This window comes from Lemur catta, chromosome 22 (assembly GCF_020740605.2).
Source record: "Lemur catta isolate mLemCat1 chromosome 22, mLemCat1.pri, whole genome shotgun sequence".
Taxonomy (NCBI): Eukaryota; Metazoa; Chordata; class Mammalia; order Primates; family Lemuridae; genus Lemur; species Lemur catta.
This window is the reverse complement of record NC_059149.1, coordinates 24,121,508-24,141,495: the sequence shown is the minus strand read 5'-3', so window position 1 is coordinate 24,141,495 and position 19,988 is coordinate 24,121,508. Positions and strand designations below refer to the sequence as shown.

At 43.4% G+C, this 19,988-nt stretch overlaps 1 protein-coding gene across 1 annotated transcript in view; it reads right to left on the bottom strand.

Moving 5' to 3' along the window:
* DOCK5 (dedicator of cytokinesis 5) overlaps positions 1 to 19,988 on the bottom strand; it is a 165,217-nt gene that overhangs the window by 36,935 nt on the left and 108,294 nt on the right. Inside the window, exons 19-31 of the mRNA XM_045535787.1 lie at positions 19,800 to 19,897; positions 19,484 to 19,573; positions 17,917 to 18,017; positions 15,880 to 16,014; positions 15,539 to 15,650; positions 14,737 to 14,807; positions 14,077 to 14,183; positions 12,099 to 12,235; positions 8,759 to 8,854; positions 7,510 to 7,608; positions 4,558 to 4,652; positions 3,235 to 3,313; positions 2,023 to 2,123 (exon numbers count right to left, since the gene is read on the bottom strand). Coding sequence (XP_045391743.1) covers positions 2,023 to 2,123; positions 3,235 to 3,313; positions 4,558 to 4,652; positions 7,510 to 7,608; positions 8,759 to 8,854; positions 12,099 to 12,235; positions 14,077 to 14,183; positions 14,737 to 14,807; positions 15,539 to 15,650; positions 15,880 to 16,014; positions 17,917 to 18,017; positions 19,484 to 19,573; positions 19,800 to 19,897 — 1,321 coding nt within the window. The remainder of the gene's footprint in view (positions 1 to 2,022; positions 2,124 to 3,234; positions 3,314 to 4,557; positions 4,653 to 7,509; positions 7,609 to 8,758; positions 8,855 to 12,098; positions 12,236 to 14,076; positions 14,184 to 14,736; positions 14,808 to 15,538; positions 15,651 to 15,879; positions 16,015 to 17,916; positions 18,018 to 19,483; positions 19,574 to 19,799; positions 19,898 to 19,988) is intronic.

The window sequence follows — 19,988 nt, the reverse complement described above, 5'->3', positions numbered from 1 at the left end:
TTCGCAGTGGAACTGAGATGCAAATAACACAACCATGAGGGGTATCAAAACAGCCTGTGTCCCTCTGGGTCACCTTTAAGGCAAGCTCGCTGTAAGAGACGAGGTTGATTCCCTAACAAGCCCCAAACAGAACTGTGTCACACGGAAGACGGGGGACTTTCAAGGCACGAGAAGCCAAATGCAAACGCTGAACAAAAACTGAGAAGGTGAGATTAACAACCTTACTGAAGGGCGAGAGAAACACTCTGGTGGCTGTGAAACAAAGAAACAACCAAATAAAATATAAACACTCGGGAAAAGGAAGATGAATGAGGGATGATTTACACAGTACAGTGCCTGATGTCTAACAAACATGCTGACTTCATATACTTATGTTTGGTAACATACAACCATTCCAGTATGTTCTTCAAAGTACTCACACTGGAAAGCTCTGGACCATGCATTCTCAATGCAGGTGAGATTGTCCATAAAGGGGTGAAAATTGGTCCGTGGGGGCAACAAAACCTTTATAGTTTTTATGTATACAGCATGGATAGACATATAGTACATCACATGATACGCGGGGTATCTGTCATATTTGAATCTCATGGGGGGGTATGATGAGCAGAACAGTGTCTAAAAGGGCTCTTTGTCAGAGTTCATAATGAGAAAAAGAGTGAGAAACACTGGTCTAGACAGTGATTCCTGGGTGGAAGTGAATCAGAATCACCCGGAAATCCCTTAAAGAATACTCATGCCCGAGGCAACCCCACCCCACATACCGCAGCAGAGGCTGGGGGGTTGGAAAATCGGAAATGAAGTCAGTCAAAAGACACTGACATTGCAAATGTTCCCCAGGAACACGAACCCAGACCTACACCTCACCTTACAACCACTGCTCTACATCATTCTACTCACACTAATGTTGCCCTCAATATTTTTTTCAAATTCCTCCTTTGGAAATGTCTTCATGAGTCATCATTAAAAAAAATCACATTTTAAAACTTCTCCTACGATTTCACCTTAACAAAAATATTTAACCTAAGTTCATTGTTAATATTAGGTAAGCAAATGTAGTTAAGGTCTCGTACATAATAGACACTACATGATAAAGTAGTGTTGATGCTACTTCTAAAAATAAGAGAACGTGTGGAAAAAACCTTCATTCGTATCTCTACCTTAATATAAAAGGATTTATTTTCCAAGTTTTATCTTTGCCCATATTCATACATATTGTTATATAGGTTGGATTCAGTCCTACTGATCCCAAACCAGAATCATTAATCCTAACTAGCTATTTTATTGATAAGAGCTGGCATCAACTAACCTCACTTATGATTGTTTAACCACAATCAAATCCATCCTTTAAAGAAGATTTTATATATGTACATATATATATATAGAGAGAGAGAATAGAATACCAGATATCTAGAATCCCAGATATCCCAGTAAGAAGTTTCAAAGTCTTTAAGTAATAAATTTCTCAAGTTATTTTTTTAACTACACAGTCTTTGAGTTTCCAGGCTCTCAGATTAACTCTGAAACAGACCTAAGATGAAAGCAAAGAAAAGCTTCCCTACATTTCTCACCACTCTTGCACATCATTCCATTTTGGAACTCAGGCCAGGAATCTGGAGGGCATTTTTAGGTTACGTTTGAGTGTTAGCTTCTCTGCTGAAGTGACCGAGAGGCAGAGCAACTGTGCTGGAGTGTGCGGAGAGGGCACTATGCCTGCAATTTGCAGGAGCTGCCAGCAGAGGCGCAGCTGCACCTGGGGATGAGCATGCTGACAGGTGAGAGCCCCTCCAGGTAGATCTGATAAAAAGCACGGGACTGATGGGAAGACGGACGGGGCCTTGAGAAAAGAGACGTGAACCTGGGGGACTATCAAGTCTATTAAGTAATTATTTAAAAATCTACCTCACTAACAACGTGGGCAGCCACTGAACAGTAATTTCCATCAATATTTCCAAAAACATTGCTCTGGATATAAACCAAAAAAATCCCCTTCCCAACCTTAAACGAGGTTAAAAGGACACTTACTTTTTTATAATTTTGCTGCGCTTGGCTTGCGAGAAGGTTTCAAGCTGAAGAGACTCATGGGTGAGAAATGCTACTGCCAAATGGAAGTAATTGTTCCAGAGCTGTTCAGAATTAATTGTGTGGGCAAAAAGAGATGGAAAATAACATTAATAAGGGTCATAATAAAACACTGTCACATGGTGGAAAGTCATTAACCAGGGATTAATAAAAAAAAAAAACAAAAAAACAAGACTTCTTTTTCTTGGGTTTCAATTATTCAGTCCTGAAAGTTTTGAGACTTAATATCCAGCTTTTTAAAAAAATCCAAATGATTATATTTTTCTTTACTCCTGGGATAAAGGAAACTGCTGCCAAGACGTGCAACCTATTTATAGTAGGTAGTTTGCCAACATGCATCAAAAGCCCTAAAATTTTGCCAAACTGTTGAATCAGTAAATGGTTTTGGGAATTTATCCTGAAAAATAACTATGGCTATTTTAAAATGTTTAAAACAAGGAAGGCCATTATGGTGCTATTTAACATAACAGAAAACGGGAACCATCTAAATGTTCATAAGAAGAATTTGGTTAAATCAATCACGGGCCAGTCACGTAACAGACTGTATTCGGCCATTAAAAATATTGTGAAAATATTTATCATCATTGAAAAGATCACAGATCATTGAAAAAGTAAATAAAGTAGATTAATAGGTTACCAAAGAATTACACAGCTTAATTCCATTTTGGCATATGTACATATGCACGCACATATAAGTATTAACATATATATATATACTTTGGAATTTTAAAAAATTGTGCATACCAACTGCTCTTTAGAACTAAACTCATTTGCAGGTAGGAGAGTTATCTGTGTTTTTGTAACTATTAATATATATGGGTATTTGTGTGTATATATACAAAGGATCGACACCAAAATGTTTACAGTGAAAAGAACTATTTGTATTTTTCATTTTCTTCTTTTTGTTTAGCTATATCTTCTATCATTTTAACTTTTTTTTACATGTATTTTACAGACAGAAGGAAAGAAACCTATTTTACTATGTCGAGAGAACAGTGTGACAGGAGTGTGGTGCTTTAGGAAATGAGAAAACACAAGAAAACTGTTTTCATTTGAAACTGGTGACATCTGAGGCGACGTTTTCCAAGTGGACTAATTCTCTTGCCGGGGCTAAGAGCTGCAGGCACGTGTACTGTGGGTGGGTCACTGCCTTACCTGAAGTTCAAAGCTTGCCTGATCCATGAAGAACCTCGTGAGAACTTCGGCAAACTGATTTATGGCACGGAGAAAGACCCTGGGGGAGGAAATCATTGGCTAAAAAAAGGCAACTGCATGACCTTTGAAACATTTTCCCACCTATGTTAAAAACTAAACCAAACTGAACCTGGACTTGACAACATCAGACCTTATGATCTATCAATGTCCTTCGAGACCAACGAGGGCACGGACGTTCAGTTTCTAGAACTGACCATAGGAGCCACTCAGGGCTGTATCAGAATGTAGGTAAATGAGGGCAGAGCTGGGGAGAGCTGAGTCTGTTAATACAAAGCAGGCCTCTTCAGTTTCAGAACGGCAATATCATACTTCCCTTTTAAGCCTAGGGTCTCTGATACAATTTTTTCTCTAATCCATACAGCAGTGGGAAAGGTTTTTCTAATTGGGTATCAGAGTAGAATCACTCAGAATCAGGTATCATTAAGAGTTAACAATAAGGCTTATGATAATGATTTGCTTCAGCTCGTTAAAAATTCTTTTGTTTTTGAGATGAGGTCTTGCTCTGTTGCCCACACGGGAATGCAGTGGTCCAATCATAGCTCACGGCAGCCTCAAAACCCTGGGCTCAAACGATCCTCCCACCTCAGCCCTCCCTCGCCCCAAGTAGCTGGGACTGACTATAGGCGCACGCCACCACAGCTGGCTTAAGCTCATCAAAAATTCTAAAACTCTTTCAATATAACATATATTCAGTTCATTTCACTTCTATTCAGCAAGTATTTGCTGTGGGCCAGCAACTGCAAAGCACTGGCTTAGGTGCTGTGTTGAAAGACAGTTCTTGTTCCTAAGATATTTATAGCTTGGTGGCGGGAAATTCACAACATGTAAATCAATCTAACCACGACCTGATATGGAATATGAAAAAAGTTTCATGGGAGGGTTTCAAAGGGGTCTGGGAAATCAAAGGGAGACAAGATGACATCCAGGTCAGAAAGGCTTCCTCTGGAGGTGACTGTGGGGAAGGACCTTACGGAATGGCTGGACGGCCAACAGCCAGAAAGGACGGGAAGGCGTTGCAAAAGGAAGATGTGACGTGAGGCAAAGCAGAGCTTGTGTTTGGGGCGGGGCAGAGGCCAGCTTGGCTGGAGCACAGGTTGTACCCACGGGGAAACAGTGAAAGGTATGTCTAGAAAAGCAGGGTGGGTTGCTTTACAGATGACGGACCGGAGGGAGGCAAAAAGATTGAACAGCACTTCCCAAAGTTCACCCAACAGGCTCCAGTATTCAGTCACAGGCCTCAGGGGCGGCCCCAGCCCGTCTCACCTGCTCTGTGTCATGTTCATGACCATCCAATCCTTGGCATAGACATTTTTTCCAATCAGATCCTTAAACATGATAAAAGTTTCCATGAGGAAGTCCTGCAGAGAAGAGAGGAATGGTTGGGGGAAAACTGGGTTACACACATAAGCTTTCTTCCAGCGTGTGCACGAGAAGGACCAAGACCTCAAGATAAGATGTTCCCAGGGCCACAGTAATGGCCCATGTTCCTCATACAATTTCTAGGGATGAGAAAACACTCTTACAGCTATCACATGACTTGATTTTTACATCATAGGACCCTCTAAAGAAAACCAAGACTAAAAGAATTGTCCACATTTCACAAATGGTACAACTGAGGATGGGAAAAATTAAACAACTCACTAAGGTCATAGAAGCTAGGAAGGAGGATAGCTGGGATGAGAACTCGGGGCGCCAGACCCCACATTTACAGCTCTTATCTCTTTAGTCCTCTGCTGTCACGTGTAGTCTGGATGTGTCTCATGCACTTAAAAAAATAATCCACCAACAATTGTGAGAAAATGGATACTTTTAACAGATCTGAGTTCAATGCCCCTTTGTTATGGTTAGAACTGAATAAAAATACTGTGTACAAGAAGCAGAGTCATAATTCTTCCCTATCCCAGGAAGGCTGTCACATGCAGCCTGTTTAGTCCAAAGGGGATTGTGAGCAAAAAGTAATTCAGAAATAGAACAATCAGACTAAGAATCAAAGCAAAAACTTTTGCAAGCCTTTTTATTAGTTAGCTAAATTTAGATATTTTCCACTGGGATTCCTGAAATGAAAATGCGTCCAATTTCTCTGGCACTAACCTGCATAGTCCTTACTTTAAGTACTACATGTAGCAGTAAGAACTCTGAACCTGAGAGGCAGGAGGCCCAGGTTCTATTTCCAATGATATTTTTCTGATACATTGGTCATGTCAGCGAACCTCCTGCACGTTAGATGCCCAACGGCATGGCCACGTGACTGATGCTGGCCAGGAAGTGTGTGCCACATGCCATCCTTGATCTGTCCTCTGGTTTGGTGGCGACTTAGACTTATCCACCCTCAATTCTGAAATTCTAGACATATTTCCTGAGTTTAAAATTTTGCAGCATACATTTTTGAGTGCTTCCACCAATTTATGAACCATTCTATTCACTTTTTCTTTCAAATGAAATTTAGATGTTAGCTATCTGCTTCGGACACTGACCCTACATGCAACTCTTGGTTATCTAAGTTAACGAGACAGCATAATCAAGGTAACTCACAGACAATCCCAAGGCCTCATTTCATCCACCACTTCCCAATGTCCTTCATGTGAGTCACTCAGAAGGCAGCACGACAGCGAAAGGACAGTCTTCTTGGAGGCAAGAGGCCTCCTTGTGCACTGTAGCTCTGCCACCAAGGACTGTAAGTTCAGGCAAGTTGCCTCATAGGGATAAGGATCCTCTTTCAATTAGATAATACAGATGGAAGACCTCACCATCCCTCTGGCAAGCAGGAATTATGCTTCTTTTTTTCTACCTAACAATGGAGCCAAATGGTTACGAGTTTGAATTTAGAATTTCCCTATTCTACCTGCTTTCTGAAGGAAATTTGAAAAAAAAAAAAAATCACTAAAATATTTTACTGTTAATTTTATCTTCTATCACAATAATAGTAAATTACTCTTATAAACAGCTAGTCTTCATGGGCATTAACTAAATGTCAACTTGAACACAGCTAGGTACTTCCTATGCATGCTTCAATCGATACTCATGTTAACCCTCAAGGCAGGTAACTATCTTACAGATGAGGAAATTGAGATTTCTTGAGGTTAAATAACTTGCCCATAATTTCAAAGCAGGAAGTGAAATACTCAGAATTCAGACCCAGAGTTGGGTGTTCTAAAGCCCATGCTCTTATCCAATGTATCATCTGTAGGTGGAGGAGAATGCACTGATACCACTGGCCTCCATCTCTCCTCCCCTCCTCTCATCCTGACCCTCTTGCTCCTCAGTTTGTACCATTTGTAAAATGTGGACATCTACGTGCCACTGTGGGTCCTGAGCCATGGTGCCCACCAGAGCGGGGCCTTGGGGGAGGCTCATGTTCAACATGGCTTGATAAGCGTCCACCATTGGACCAACTATAATAATAAACAACACCTTCTCTCTAGTTCCTTGTGTTTGTCTACCTGGGCATCAAAGAAAGGAGGCAGCTACATATCCTTGGGTGCACTGGCCACACACTCTCAGTATAACATAGGCGGAAAGTCGAAAATCTAGAGCCCAAAGGCTGGAACCTGCATGGATGGTGGTAAGTTACCCAGAGCAAAGACTCATGCGATGTGGAACCAGTTTGCTAATCCAGAATCAGATAATATCTTAATGGATGGCTTAACAGCCAGGAACAGCTCCCTGAAGGGAAGGCTCAGGCCTAACTCAGCCTCTTAGAGTTGTGCTTAATGGCAACTATGGGAACAATTTCCCTGCTTGAAACCAAAAGAGAATGGAATATTTCCAACTGAAGGTAACTTCTAGATGTTTTAAGGGGTAGGAGATTACCCCCTTCTTGCTTTGCACTCCAAAATTATGACCTCAACCATTAGAAGCCTTTGCACAACCTGCCTCCTAAAATCCTTGCCAGGCACAAGCAACCACCATTCCCTCATATGAAACAATATCCTTTTTGTCAGAGCAAAACAGATGATTCTAAAGAAGGGCTTTCTCTCAATCCAAGAGACATAGGGTGTGTGTGATGACGCTGGATATACGTGTTGCACTTGTCTTCAAATCCTACCAAAGAGAGAAAGAATCAACCCTTTCCTTTCTGTCTTCACTATGGACAGTCACACAGCATTGGCGGTGGATGGGAAGAGAGCCCTGGATTCATGATGGATGCTGACTTCCAGTTATTTTATTACATATATGAAGTCTTCATGTTCCCAGGCCCCGGTGGAGACAACTTACAATGATGTCCTGTCTGGTTTTGAAAGTGCTGATGTAGTGGCCGTAGTGGCTGTCCTCCATTTGCCGTAGGATGGCAATCATGCAAGCCACAAAACTGCCCTGGAAGGAGAAAGAAAACAGAAATCCAGGACTCCTTAGACCACTCGCCAACAAAACAAGATTTGAGAGCCATGTTCTTTGGTTTTTCCCACCCAGTGAGCTACGCTCAGACCATACCAACTGGAATCACGCAGCATTCTAAAGGTCCGAAGGGCTTTTCTATTTTTTGTATTTTTGCTCTTGCTCAGTCTGGAACTGACCTCAAGCGATCCTCCCACCTCGGCCTCCCAGAGTGCCAGGATTATAGGCATGAGCCAACGTGCCTAGCCTGGCTAATTTTTCTTATTTTATGTAGAGATAGGGTCTTGCTATGTTGCCCAGGCTTCTCTTGAACTCCTGGCCTCAAGCAATTCTCCTGCCTTGACCTCCCAAGGTACTGGGATTACAGGCATGAGCCATTGTCAGGGAAGCTATTCTTAATTACTATATTTAAATTTGTGACTCCTTCACCCTCACTTCCCTTATGCGGCTCAATTTTTCTCTCCATAGCACCTGCTGCCTTCTAATACTAGGCAGGTTATTTTGTTGCAGTTGTGGCTGTTACTGTTTTTAATAGAATGGAAGCTCCTCGAAGGCAGCAGTTTTGCTCTGTTTTGTTCATGGGTGTATCTCCAGTGTTCAGAACAGTGCCCAACTTACAATAGTTTCTTAATACATATTTGTTGAATAGATGGATGGTTTTTATTTATATTAGCAATTTGAGATAGTTCTTTTCCTATGTTCCCTAGTTGAAATCTAACCTTATTAAAATACAGCAAGCAAAAAATGCCTCATTTTAATGATGACACCACTTGGTCTTTCGACAGTTACCTGTGGTCTCAATCACATTAATACTTTTTCTCTGGCATCTATTTAGACGTAGTAGACGGGAAACATGAGGCCTTCCCACAAGCATGCCGATCACAAGGTCGTTAAAATGACTGCTTTTTTTCCTTGAACCAAAGGGGCTGGGTGGTTCATGTTGGATCACCTTCTCTCTATAGAAAATTCACGTCATTACCGGGATCTGCTCGGGGTTATAACCCATAGACTGTGATGTGAGGGGCCTCGTGTGAAGTTGGTCTGGAGCCACCAGCCCCGGAGTCCTCCCAGCAGACAGATGGGACACAGGGGCAGTGGCGGCTATGTGACCCACCGAAGAGACACTCACAATGTGGGGAGACTGCCGGTTCATCCCGATCACCGTGCGGTTGATCCTTCTCAGCAGCCGTTCCATTATCAGCTGGATGTGCAGCGCCGTGGGGCCCTGGGGGCAAAACACAGGAGTGGACACCCCTTTCTTCTGACTCACTTTCACTTTCCTTTAGGGAACCTGGACAAATGTTTAAATCTCTTCCCAGCTCTTCCCTACGAAGCATCTCTTGTCCAAAAAGGAAAAATGTTTTCATGGAATAATATATAACTTTACAGAAGAAGTCAACTGAAAATGATCAGTTGTAACACTTAAAAGATGAACATGGGCATGCAGGAACAAATGCCTCCCAGATAACCCAGACTGTTCAGGTTCGCTGAGAGCTCGCCATTGCCACCACCTCAATAAATAGTTTTGGGGGAACCCCCATTAGCATGAGCTATTTGGTTCTGATGCTGAACAGAGCAGGATTGCCCAGGACAATGAGGCACAAGTCTGGGAACTGAAAGGCAAAAATACAAAGTTCTTGGCACCTTCTGTGTTGGGGAAGGAAAATCAAGTAATTCAAGTCAAGGGGATTGTGATGGAGTGAATGTTTGTGTCTCCTCCAAACACATATGTTGAAACCCTAACTCCCAACGTGATGGCCTTAGGAGATGAGGCCTTTGGGAGGCAATTAAGGTTAGATGAGGTCATGGGGGTGGGGCTCTGGTCTGATGGGATTAATGCCCTTATTGGAAGAGACACCAGACAGCTTGATCTCTCTTTGTCCACCGGGTGAGCACACAGTGAGAAGGCTGCCGTCTGCAAGCCAGGAAGAGAGTCCTCACCAAAACTGAACCACGCTGGCACCATGAGCTCAGACTTCCAGCCTGCAGAACTGTGAGAAAATAAGTATCTGTTGTTTCAGCCACCCAGTCTGTGGTATTTTTCTACGGAATACTGAGCAGACCAATATAAGGATTGAATATTCTGACTCTATCATGTATGATTTTGAGCAATTATTCAACTTCACCAAGCTTCAGTTTTCATAGCTGCAAAAGGAGGATGATAATAGTTTTCTTGTAAGAATTAGTTGGGCTGATGTAAACAACAGTGTCTAATAAATGTGTATTCTTTCTTTCTCCTTCTTTCCTTTTTTGTAGTTAGGTATCACACTCATTCAGCTCCAATTTACCAATATTCAACTTGACTTTTCAAAGCCTTCATTCATTCTTGCTTTGGTTAATGCTCCAATTAACTAAATGATTGCTGTACGTATTATTTGGCTTGTTAACATTTTATTTATTATTTTTAAAATATTTAACTGACAAAGACTATACATATTCAGTGTGTACTACATGTTGTCTAGATATACCTGTACACTGTGTACTGATTACTATAATCAAATTTACATATCCATCACCACCCATGCTGTACATTAGAGTCCCAGAACTTGTTCATCTTGTAACTACAACTCTGTACCCTTTGACAAACATCCCCCCATCTGCCTCCTGCCCCACCCCCCACAGCCAGATAACCAGAGAACTGCTGTTCTACTCTCTGCTTCTGTCTAGTACAGATTCCACATATGAGTAAGATCATGTAGGATCTGTCTACTGCTATATGCAACTTTATCAAAGTATCAAGTATTTTTAGTCTTTCATTCCCTCCCTCCCTTGCTTTTTATTTCATTTACTGACTTCAGTGACATTGCCCCAGTGCATACGTATAAAAATGCTTATGGAGGAAAAATGTGCCACCATGATCAACAAAAAATTATGAGACTTAGTACTTTCATAGAGCTCTAAGATCAATCATTTTGAATGCCTCTGCTCATTACAGGGAATATTATATTGGGAAGACAAAAATCAAGCCAATTAAATCTCCTTGCACAGGATTTAAATACATTCAAGTCATTTCCAAAGGGTGTTTCTGTGCAGAGGGAAGGTAGGTGGAGATGTTATATATCACAGAATAGGGTCAGAAGTGGAAGAGACCCAAGAGGTCATCTAGAATAATTCTTACTATTACGGACTAGGAAACTGAGGCACTGAGAGATTTGCCTAAGGACAAAAAGCTATAGGGTGGAAATAATGGGACCAGAAGCCAAACACCCCAATACCTACATTTCAAATTAACTGTGGATCACAAAGATTTGCTTTCTAGAACACTGGATTTCTGGGCAAACCAAATTGTCTAGCACACTGCTGCCAAATTCATAGGGCTTAGAACTTTATCTTAAATAATTATCGAGTCCTAAGAGTTAACTTTTTAAAAAATTACTGTGTTCATGACACAAATCCTTGGTTAGGAACCAAACCCTTAATCACAACATTCCTCGGGAAAATTTATGCCATTTTATAATGTGGTTTCTACAAACACATTTAATCAAAAAAGGGAGAATGATGTCTAATGAATAGGTATCAAATCAACAGTACAAACAGTAAGTGGGTGGCAGGGGCTCAGTAGTGGGGGACAAGGGTGGGGGCAGGAGCTAGAGAAGCAGTGGTGGCCGGGGTGCTTCTGAGACCAGGGTGTGGATCAGCAGAAATGCAGACGTGCCAGTTAAATCATGGCTGGGGCCACACGGCAGTGGATTTTGACAGGAGAGCCGAGGGTTTAGCCATAGGGACAGGCAGAGCGATCGTCATGTGTTTTGGCAGAACAGAATCTGAAGATACTGGTAAGAGAAAGGCTATAGGCAAAAACCAAGAGTGGTTTTCCTCTTCTGTGGCAACACCTGTGCCACAGAGCATGCACGCATGTGGGGACTGTGGTTTGGGGCAAGATCTCTTTTTAACCCTGAGTCCTCCACTGCTCAGCCGAACACATGCTGCAGAGTTCTCTAGCCTCCTCCGCCTGGGGCTCGCCTAGGTCTGCGGGCTATTGCTGTCTCTGGGACGTGGTAAATCCAGGCAGGGTCGGCCCCATTTGAGGGAGGGACGGGGGCCAGATCACAGAGAAGACCCACGATAAGAAATGTAATTTCCACCAGGCTCCAGAGAAAGCATGCGTGTCAAAGAGGATATGAAATTGAGAACTTCTTAGCAGCTCAGGCACCAGAGGATAAGAGAGCAGAGGTTTCTGCACAAAATCAGAAAGTCTCAGCAGGCCTCTGATTTTTAAGAGTACTCGCAGGGATGTCAATGACGAGCAGGAAAAGCAGCCCGGGGAGGCCCCAGCAGAGAGCTGACTTCACCTGGACCTAGGTGTGCACAGGAGGTTCTGGCCTCTCTCATCACCTCCCAAATGGGCACAGCCTGCCCCAACACCCGGGTTCAAAATGACCCAAGCCCAGAAAGGCCACGGAATCACTCCTGACTGCCGCGAAGGGGCCACGTGAGCTCGGTGCCACGTCGGTGACGACTCGACTCACCACATCCTTCCTGTCCAGCACCTCCAGGATGCTGCTGAGCAGCTGCGAGCTCGCCTCGTGGTCAGGCTTGCTGGAGTTGTCGTCTAACTGGCCGCTGAGCTGGTCTGTGAGCAGCGGCAGCAGCACGTCTCTGCACTCTGGGACGGAAAACACGGGCGGGTCACACGCAGCCGTGCCACCCCCGAGCCGCCTGCCTGCCGTCTCTCCGCAGCTCTCTCGAGGCCTGTCCCGGCCGCTCCGAGCTCTGGAGCCAGCCCTACGGGAGTGGGGTCCCCCGGGCCACCGAGGACCACCTGGTTTTGGGCACCGAACGTCAGCCTCGTCACTGGATTATACAGACTAAGAAAAGTAACTCCTCCCATGAGCAAATGTGAGGACTCGGCAAAAGGTTTCAAGTACTTAACAAGTTCTCTAGCTTTTTAAAATGCCTATTTGATAAGTGAAAGTGGAGTCATGTGAAACTAAGAAAACTAAGCAAGTCAAACACTTTTTCAAAATTTTTTTTCACCTGTTGGAGAACATTCACTATGAAATTCCTATAAATACTGAGCTTCCCTAGTACATTTAGGTATGATTCACAGTCTTTGCAGGGGTGTGGATTACAGAAAGTGTAATGTATGATCTATTATATATTCCTACTGGGATCGTCACTATTATAACACCTTTTTTATGAGTCCAAGTACTCTGGATGCTACAGAAATGACTATTAACAGTGATCAGACTTTGTCTAGAACTATCTAGTATTTACTTGCTCTCTTGCTCAAAATACCTCATTTTTATTATCTGTTATCCCTTCTGTATCCTTAGGGGCAGAGATTATCAATGCACATTAAAAGGTTTAATAATAACTTGTTCTCTACTTAAGAACATTCACTAGCTTTTTGAAGGTGTTACCTCTACCTCTATGTCCTAGGAACATTTGAAATTTCTAAGCACAAATTCACAGGGTTGGAAAATATCAGAGCCGAAAGAGGCTACGGCAATATGATCCAGTTCAGTTTCCTCCTTCTGCAGAAATAGAAGCTGAGACTTAGAGAAGGTCACTTATTTGTCCAAAGTTACATCACTAGCCAGGGACAAGGCCAGGAGGGTTCTCCCATCGACAATGCACTCAACTTGTCTGATTTCGGCAGGGGCTGGCCGATCCGCAGACCCCCAGGCAATATAAATGCATAACATGAGGTCGCCCTCTGCCACTCACTGCCCTGGTAGTAGCTCCAGAAGAAGTTCCCCCAGCTGCCCCGCTCTAGCAAGGCTTGGGTTTACGGGGAATGACCAGGTATTGGACCTCCTCCTCGATCAGCTTTGGGAAAGCTGCACAGTGATTTAGGGTGGCTACAGGCCTGACTCTACTTACAAAATGAAAAGTATTTTATCACCGTAAAAGACATTTTCCCCTCTACGGCACTCACAGTGGTATGCTGGTACCCTGGCTCCCCTGTGCCTCCTAAAGAGAAGCTTTAATTTATAGTGTTTGCCGATTGCCATTGTGTAAATACTTCCATCGTGGTCAATTTCCGGCTACCACTGAACATGGAGTTGAGAAGAGCTGTACAGGCCAGCTCTCCCGAGCCGGTGCAAGTAGAACCTGACACACTGCCGGGCCTCCCTGCGCCCTGGTTTTTGAGGTTATGCAATGAGCATAGAGTGAAGAAGATGAACTTGTCTAAAAGGACCATCTTTCTTGTTTGCCTTTTACTTTCTTGGGTCCCTCTTTTTTGAGGACAAAATTAATAAGCCACTTGCTGACGGTTCTAATTAAAGATTACAGAACCCATGCTTTTGTTCTTTTAGCAACTATTGGAAATCTCGCGCTAATCTCCGCTTCTCCTTAAAACTGATCCTCCAGGAAGTCCCTCACTGCCAACAAATGACTGGCTAGGACATTATTAACATTTAAAAGAAAAATGTGGAATGCTGGCTGCAGAAGAAACGGGGCTGACATCTCGGTCAGCAGCAGTGTCTGGCGGAGACTCACCCGACTGCCGGAAGAGACTGCTCTCTACTACCTTGGTCATGCAGTTCAGCTTCTGCCGAACCAACTGGTTGTCCGGAATGCTCTGAATGAACTTGCAGAAGAGCACGCTGGAAGAGAACCCCGGAGTCAGTGTTTTCAATCTGCCACGCTGAAGGCATCATTTCAAACTTTTCTCCTCCACTCTGAGATTTGGGCATGGCGAGGTTTATCTGGAAAACTCCCAAATGACCTGAGGGTGTGTCTTTAGACAGTGCCAGGGAGACAGTATTTCTGGCTCACCGGGGGACTCCGCCTTACAGCTGACTGTGTCCACTGTCACTTTCCAGACCTGCCTTTGGGCAAAATGCCCTGTCCTAATGTCGATGGCAGTCTGAGTTTGCATTCCTGGGAGGGCTGGAAGCATATCATTATGCACTATATTTTAGAGTTAATTTTATGTCTGCATGTCTTATTTCCCCAGAGAAAGTGCAAACCACTCTCAGGGCAGATTCTGTATGTTCTTTTGTATCTTCCACGAAACTGAGCACAAAAAGGTGTTCTGTTAATACTTGTTAAAAAAAATAAATAAAAGCTACCTGCAGCAGCCCAGGCTCCAGCCAAGCGGGGGAGCTGCTTCTCTGTTAAACTCAAGAAATTATTATTATTTTTTTTGCCGTTTACCTGAGCTCAGTAGGATCAAACACAAGTTTGACGTCATTAATTATGCTAGGAAGGTACTTCAAAGCTGCCCCCTATAAGAAAAACACCAAAAGCAAATTCAGTTGCCAAGCCGGACAAATACAGAATTGCTATGTGATCCCGGGAAGAAAAGGCTGTACTTGGAACTTAAATTGGGAACTGGACACAGATACCCTCGCAATAAAAAGGAAAGCTGGTGTTGCTATACACGATCTCCTAAAATCCTTTTCCTGCAAACGCAGCTACCTTGTGTTCAGCGTTAGCAAGTGCTGTCCATTTGAAATTCGTTTTTCTATCTAAGGAGGTAGTTAAATGCTTAAAGTCTCCCTCACAAACTTGATATAAAGAGTGTAAGTAATAAAGTTCAAATCTGAGTCTTCAGGGATTATGTATTTCGTATTTTTAAAAATTTGATGATAATGACGATGACGGTGACTTTATGCGTCTGGGAAGACCCAGGAGAACTAAGAATAAAAAATCGTCACCTGTAACAGCACTGGGATCAGTTTGCTGAAATCAGGAGGTCAAATGGGGGTCACGACAGCCAATCAAGAGATGTCATGGAAAAGGGTAACTTGTCTTTGGCAAACTGACATTTGAAAATAGAAACATCCACAGATAAGTGACTTTTTCCTTTACGTTCTACAAGTCATACTAAAATTCACAAGCTCTCCGTGAACCACCATTTACTTGCTTTCTCTCCCGTGACGGCCCAATCTAAGTTGTCCCAGAACATCCTCACTGACAGCCTTAGAAGAGGAACCCATGACGACACCCTGCTGACCTTGATCTTGACGGCTTCCTCCAGAGGCCTGTCCATCAGCATGTTGAAAGCGAGAAACAACTGGCGGATTGAATTGTTAAATTCATCTCCATCTTCGCTCTGGCCGTAAAATCTTCACAAGAAAAAGAGAAGAACAATTGGACTTTCCATCTTTAAAAGGAATTTTAAGATAGATTTGTTGGGAAGCACGTGCTCTTGGCTTGTGGCTGGACCCACGTTTCCCATTAAAACAAAAAATTTGTTGTACCAAAAAACCAGTGCTCAACCTGAGCATGAAGAATGAGGGAAACTACATGAAGGAGGCACTGACAGTATCAACGTCTTAGTGCAGTGACAATTACCTCAAGTAGAGCACTCGAGACTGGATGATGAATCTAAACAAATACTTCAAGGCTTTCAAAGCGGCAAAAAGCAACTCTGTCTTGCTGGAGTCATCTGCGTTTGCCACATAAAAGTTCAGTACCTTGGAGAGTTTCCTGAAAAGGGTGAGAAAGAAAAATTAAGGCAACGGGCACCAGGGTACTCTGAGGCTTGGATAAGCTATGTAAGAAGGGCGCCTGGCATACTGGAAGTAGAAGCTGTGACTCTAATGATATCTTCCAGAATATGCCCTGAACAGGAAAATTAACTCCTTTCCAATTTAGTTTCCTCATCCACAGTCTAGGTTTGGAACTACCCTTCTGCTTAGAATAGTGGGAGGTTTCTTTCTCTTTGTGGGATGAAACAGAAAGGGTTAAGAAATGAAAGAGGTGAAGTGATCCAAATCTCAAGGCTATTTTAATCTCTGGGATATAATACAGACACCTTCAGATGTTTTTTTTTGGAGATAAGGTCTTGTTCTGTCACGTTGGGTACAGTGCAATGGTGTCATCATAGCTCACTGCAATCTCAAACTCCGGGGCTCAAGTGATCCTCCTGCCTTACCTTCCTAAGTAGCTGGGACTACAGGTGTGCACCACCACACCTGGCTAATTTTTCTATTTTTAGTAGAGATGGGGTCTCACTCTTGCTCAGGCTGGTCTCAAACTCCTGACCTCAAGCAATCCTCCTGTCTCAGCCTCCCAGAGTGCCAGGAGCCACCACACCAGGCCTCAGATTCTCCTTTAAGGGAGGAATTATGCTTGCCTAAAGCAGTTGCCTTAGAAGAAGTCTAATTCCTTCCGTTCCACCCAAAACCCTTTGGGATCCATAAATACGGAAACAGATGGAAGCTTCATTGAGTGCAGTGAGAGGAGCTCAATCAGACTCTCTAGAACATTCCTGGTTCTGAGCATCTCAACAGATAAAACTATTCTAGAATTTTAGATTGCTCTTTGTGTCCTTCCAGAGTTTTGGGCTAGGAATGGTCTTAATCTCGTGCTAACCCAAGACTTTTGAGGGCGCTCATATTTTACACATCCCTTCTGGGAATCTCTGAGCTTTTTTAGAATTATAAAAAACAAAAGATCCAGGGGAAACATATAGAATTGATCAAGTCTTGTAAATAAACCCAGATTATACCACCTGGAGTGTCACCTCTGTCTCAGGGTAATTAAGAGCCACAAGGACAGGATTTCCTCACGTGTGGCAACTGCCCTCATGCAATGTGAGGCCGTTAAGTGGAAAGAACCCATGGCTGGAGTATTTGCTGAGAGATCAGGTCGGTGGTTGCCCTGACAGATCAGCAACAGCAACCAACATGAGTTGGTACAAGCCATTGCAAAAAAAAAGACTGTTGACCAATCCCAGCTATACTCCGACTGCTCCATTCATCACATTCTGCACAGTAACCAGGATGCAAGGGGGTGACATGCACGTACGATGCCACAATGAGCTGAGAGCTCCAGGGTGGAGCACAGAGTGGACATTAGTTGCTTTCCATAGTCAGGGGCTTATAAACCAAAGGAGGAGGACACTCCTCCTTCTGCAAAAAGCAGGACAATGAAATTTCCTCATATCCTGTAAGAAATGCCTCTTACAAAGCACCTGTAGTATAGGGTTAAGGGCACGACCTGTTCTTCTTCCAGCCTTGGTCTTGCTTAGTGTTTAACACACTGTTTGATCCCCTTGCTATCTCCTCATGCTCATCCCGCCAATACCCAATCCCTAAGATCCTGAGTTTGGTCATCTGTCCTTCATTCTGCTCCCAAGTGGCTCCAGCACCTCACCTAGATATTCTGGATCCTTAAGGAGATGTAGCCTTATCCGGAAGGGAGGGCTGGCATGGACCCCTGTTCCAGGGTTAGGGTACCGAGACGGTTCCCCGTTTCCGCCAGGAGGATGAAGGTCTGCGCTGTAGCCACGTTTGCTGAACACAGCTCCCTCCTGCTTCTCGACCATCCAGCCCTCAGAGCACAGACCCAATAAATCAACACACGGTTCCCTCGGATCATACTTACACGTATGCCAGGGTGGCACTGAAGTGCTTGTATATGTAGGTTTCAAGTACAGGATTAAAATGCTGGAACTTGATGTCTCCTATCAGTGAAATAATAAATACCTGCCAAAGGTGAAAAGTATAAATAGCAACACAGCACAACCCCCGGGACCCTGTACAAGCTGGAATTTAACATCTCGGTGCCTCCTTTCCTTCCTAGATCATTTCTGGGGCATTCCCACTGCACCAATCCAGAGCTGAAGTCAAATCTTGTGGGTTTGTATTTATTTAACATGAACAGGGAGACTACTCTGTGTCGGGCACTGCATTAGATGCTGCAAAGAAACCAATCCAAGCCAGCATCCCTGGCCTCAGGGAGCCGACTGTCCCAAAAAGAGGGTGGCTGGTGCACAAGTAACCTAAGTCAGGGAAGAAAATGGGGCAGGAGGAAGGAGGCCCTGGAAAGGGGTTTTCTCTGACCTAAGGATGGAGCTAGTGACACACTTCATGACATTTTTCTCCTGGGTACAGTCTGAGTGTCCCCAGTAACTGAACGTCAACAGAGTTTGGTCTCCCAATCCCCCACCCCGCCCACTGTATGTTACCTTGCACTGCTACAGGTGCGTAACTTACAAATAACCACACTGCACCTGCTTAAGACAGGGAAGTGCAAAGGAAGAGGCACTGGGACATCCATACATGCCCACTGCCAGCTGCTCTGTCCCACAGGAATCTGTCTCCCGACCTTGTTGCACAGTGCCCGTAACTATTGTCTCTCTTTCCCCAAAACCTGAGCCTGCCCAGGGTAGATCTCATCTGGGTGGCATTTCCTCTTTTTATCTTACATCCTGAGCCTTAATGCCCTGCCCACTTCTTAAACTGATCAATCTCTCCAAGCTGGTGAATCACCTAAAGCTGCAACTGACCTTCCTGCTCAGCTGCCACATTCAGGTGAAAGCCTGTCCTGAACTTTCACCCCAACAATGTGAAAATCAGGCTTGGTTTGGACCCTTTGGCTTCCTGCCCTGCACTGCCACCTCTGGCCTGCTTAGATTCTGCTATCACTTACTCCTGTTCCGAGTTCAGTTCCTAGAATGGGTTGTACGTTCTATTACTCTGTGTGACAAATTCAACTGTCTGCTGAGTGCATCCTGTACCTAATGAGGCTAAGATTCATCTCTGACTCATGAATTCAGTCTCCCTTGCGTGAACACACAAGCGCACATGTATGCAACATGCAACAATCTTCTTGGTTAAAGTCATTTCCTGGTTTGTGACTAGATAATAGTAAAGTGGATAAAGTGGTTCCTGATTTCTAATGTCATAAAACACCTTGTTTTCCCTAATGAAAAAGAGAAAGTATATCAAAAAGCAAGATCTAGCAGGATAGAAAGAAATAAAGGCCTGGAATATAAGTCATCTGTTTCTAGTGTTACTTCTAGGAATTTAGCCTAAAGAGATAATCAGAGAAACAGATGTAAACAAATATTTAGGCAGGAGGACATTTATCACAATTTCTTATAATAGTAAAATACTGAAAACCACTCAGCTGTAAGAATAAGCTCTAGTGAATATGTTTAACTGCTTACCAGTGCATCAAACACAAGGAAGTCATACGTTTCATTGTCTGACATTTCCATCATTATGTTAAAAAGTGCATCTAGTGTATCTTGCAAAAACTGAAGGTAAGAAAAACAGAGAGGTTATTTTGGCGCTTTCATTCAGCTCCATTCTGCAGAAATTTGGGGACAATTAGGTTTCAATAGGTTTAAAAATAGCATTTTCCTAAAAACTGGCACACTTCCTTAGCAACGTAGATAACTTTTATATTTACAATGGTTGAATTTAAAATGGTAAACTAACGATACAGTAGGTATAAGTCTCACGATGAATATATGAACCTACCTTAACAATCTCTCCTCCATCCACCTCCATTAACTTCTTTAGGTTGTGTTTAATGTTCTGGGAGTTGGAACGCCAATTTAGCAAGCCTAACAGGTCCACTGGGAAGAACGACCACAAACCATAAACATTAGACACTGATTAGAAGGAGAAGCCCAGACCATCTCAGGACACAGCTACGTTCTCTAGACA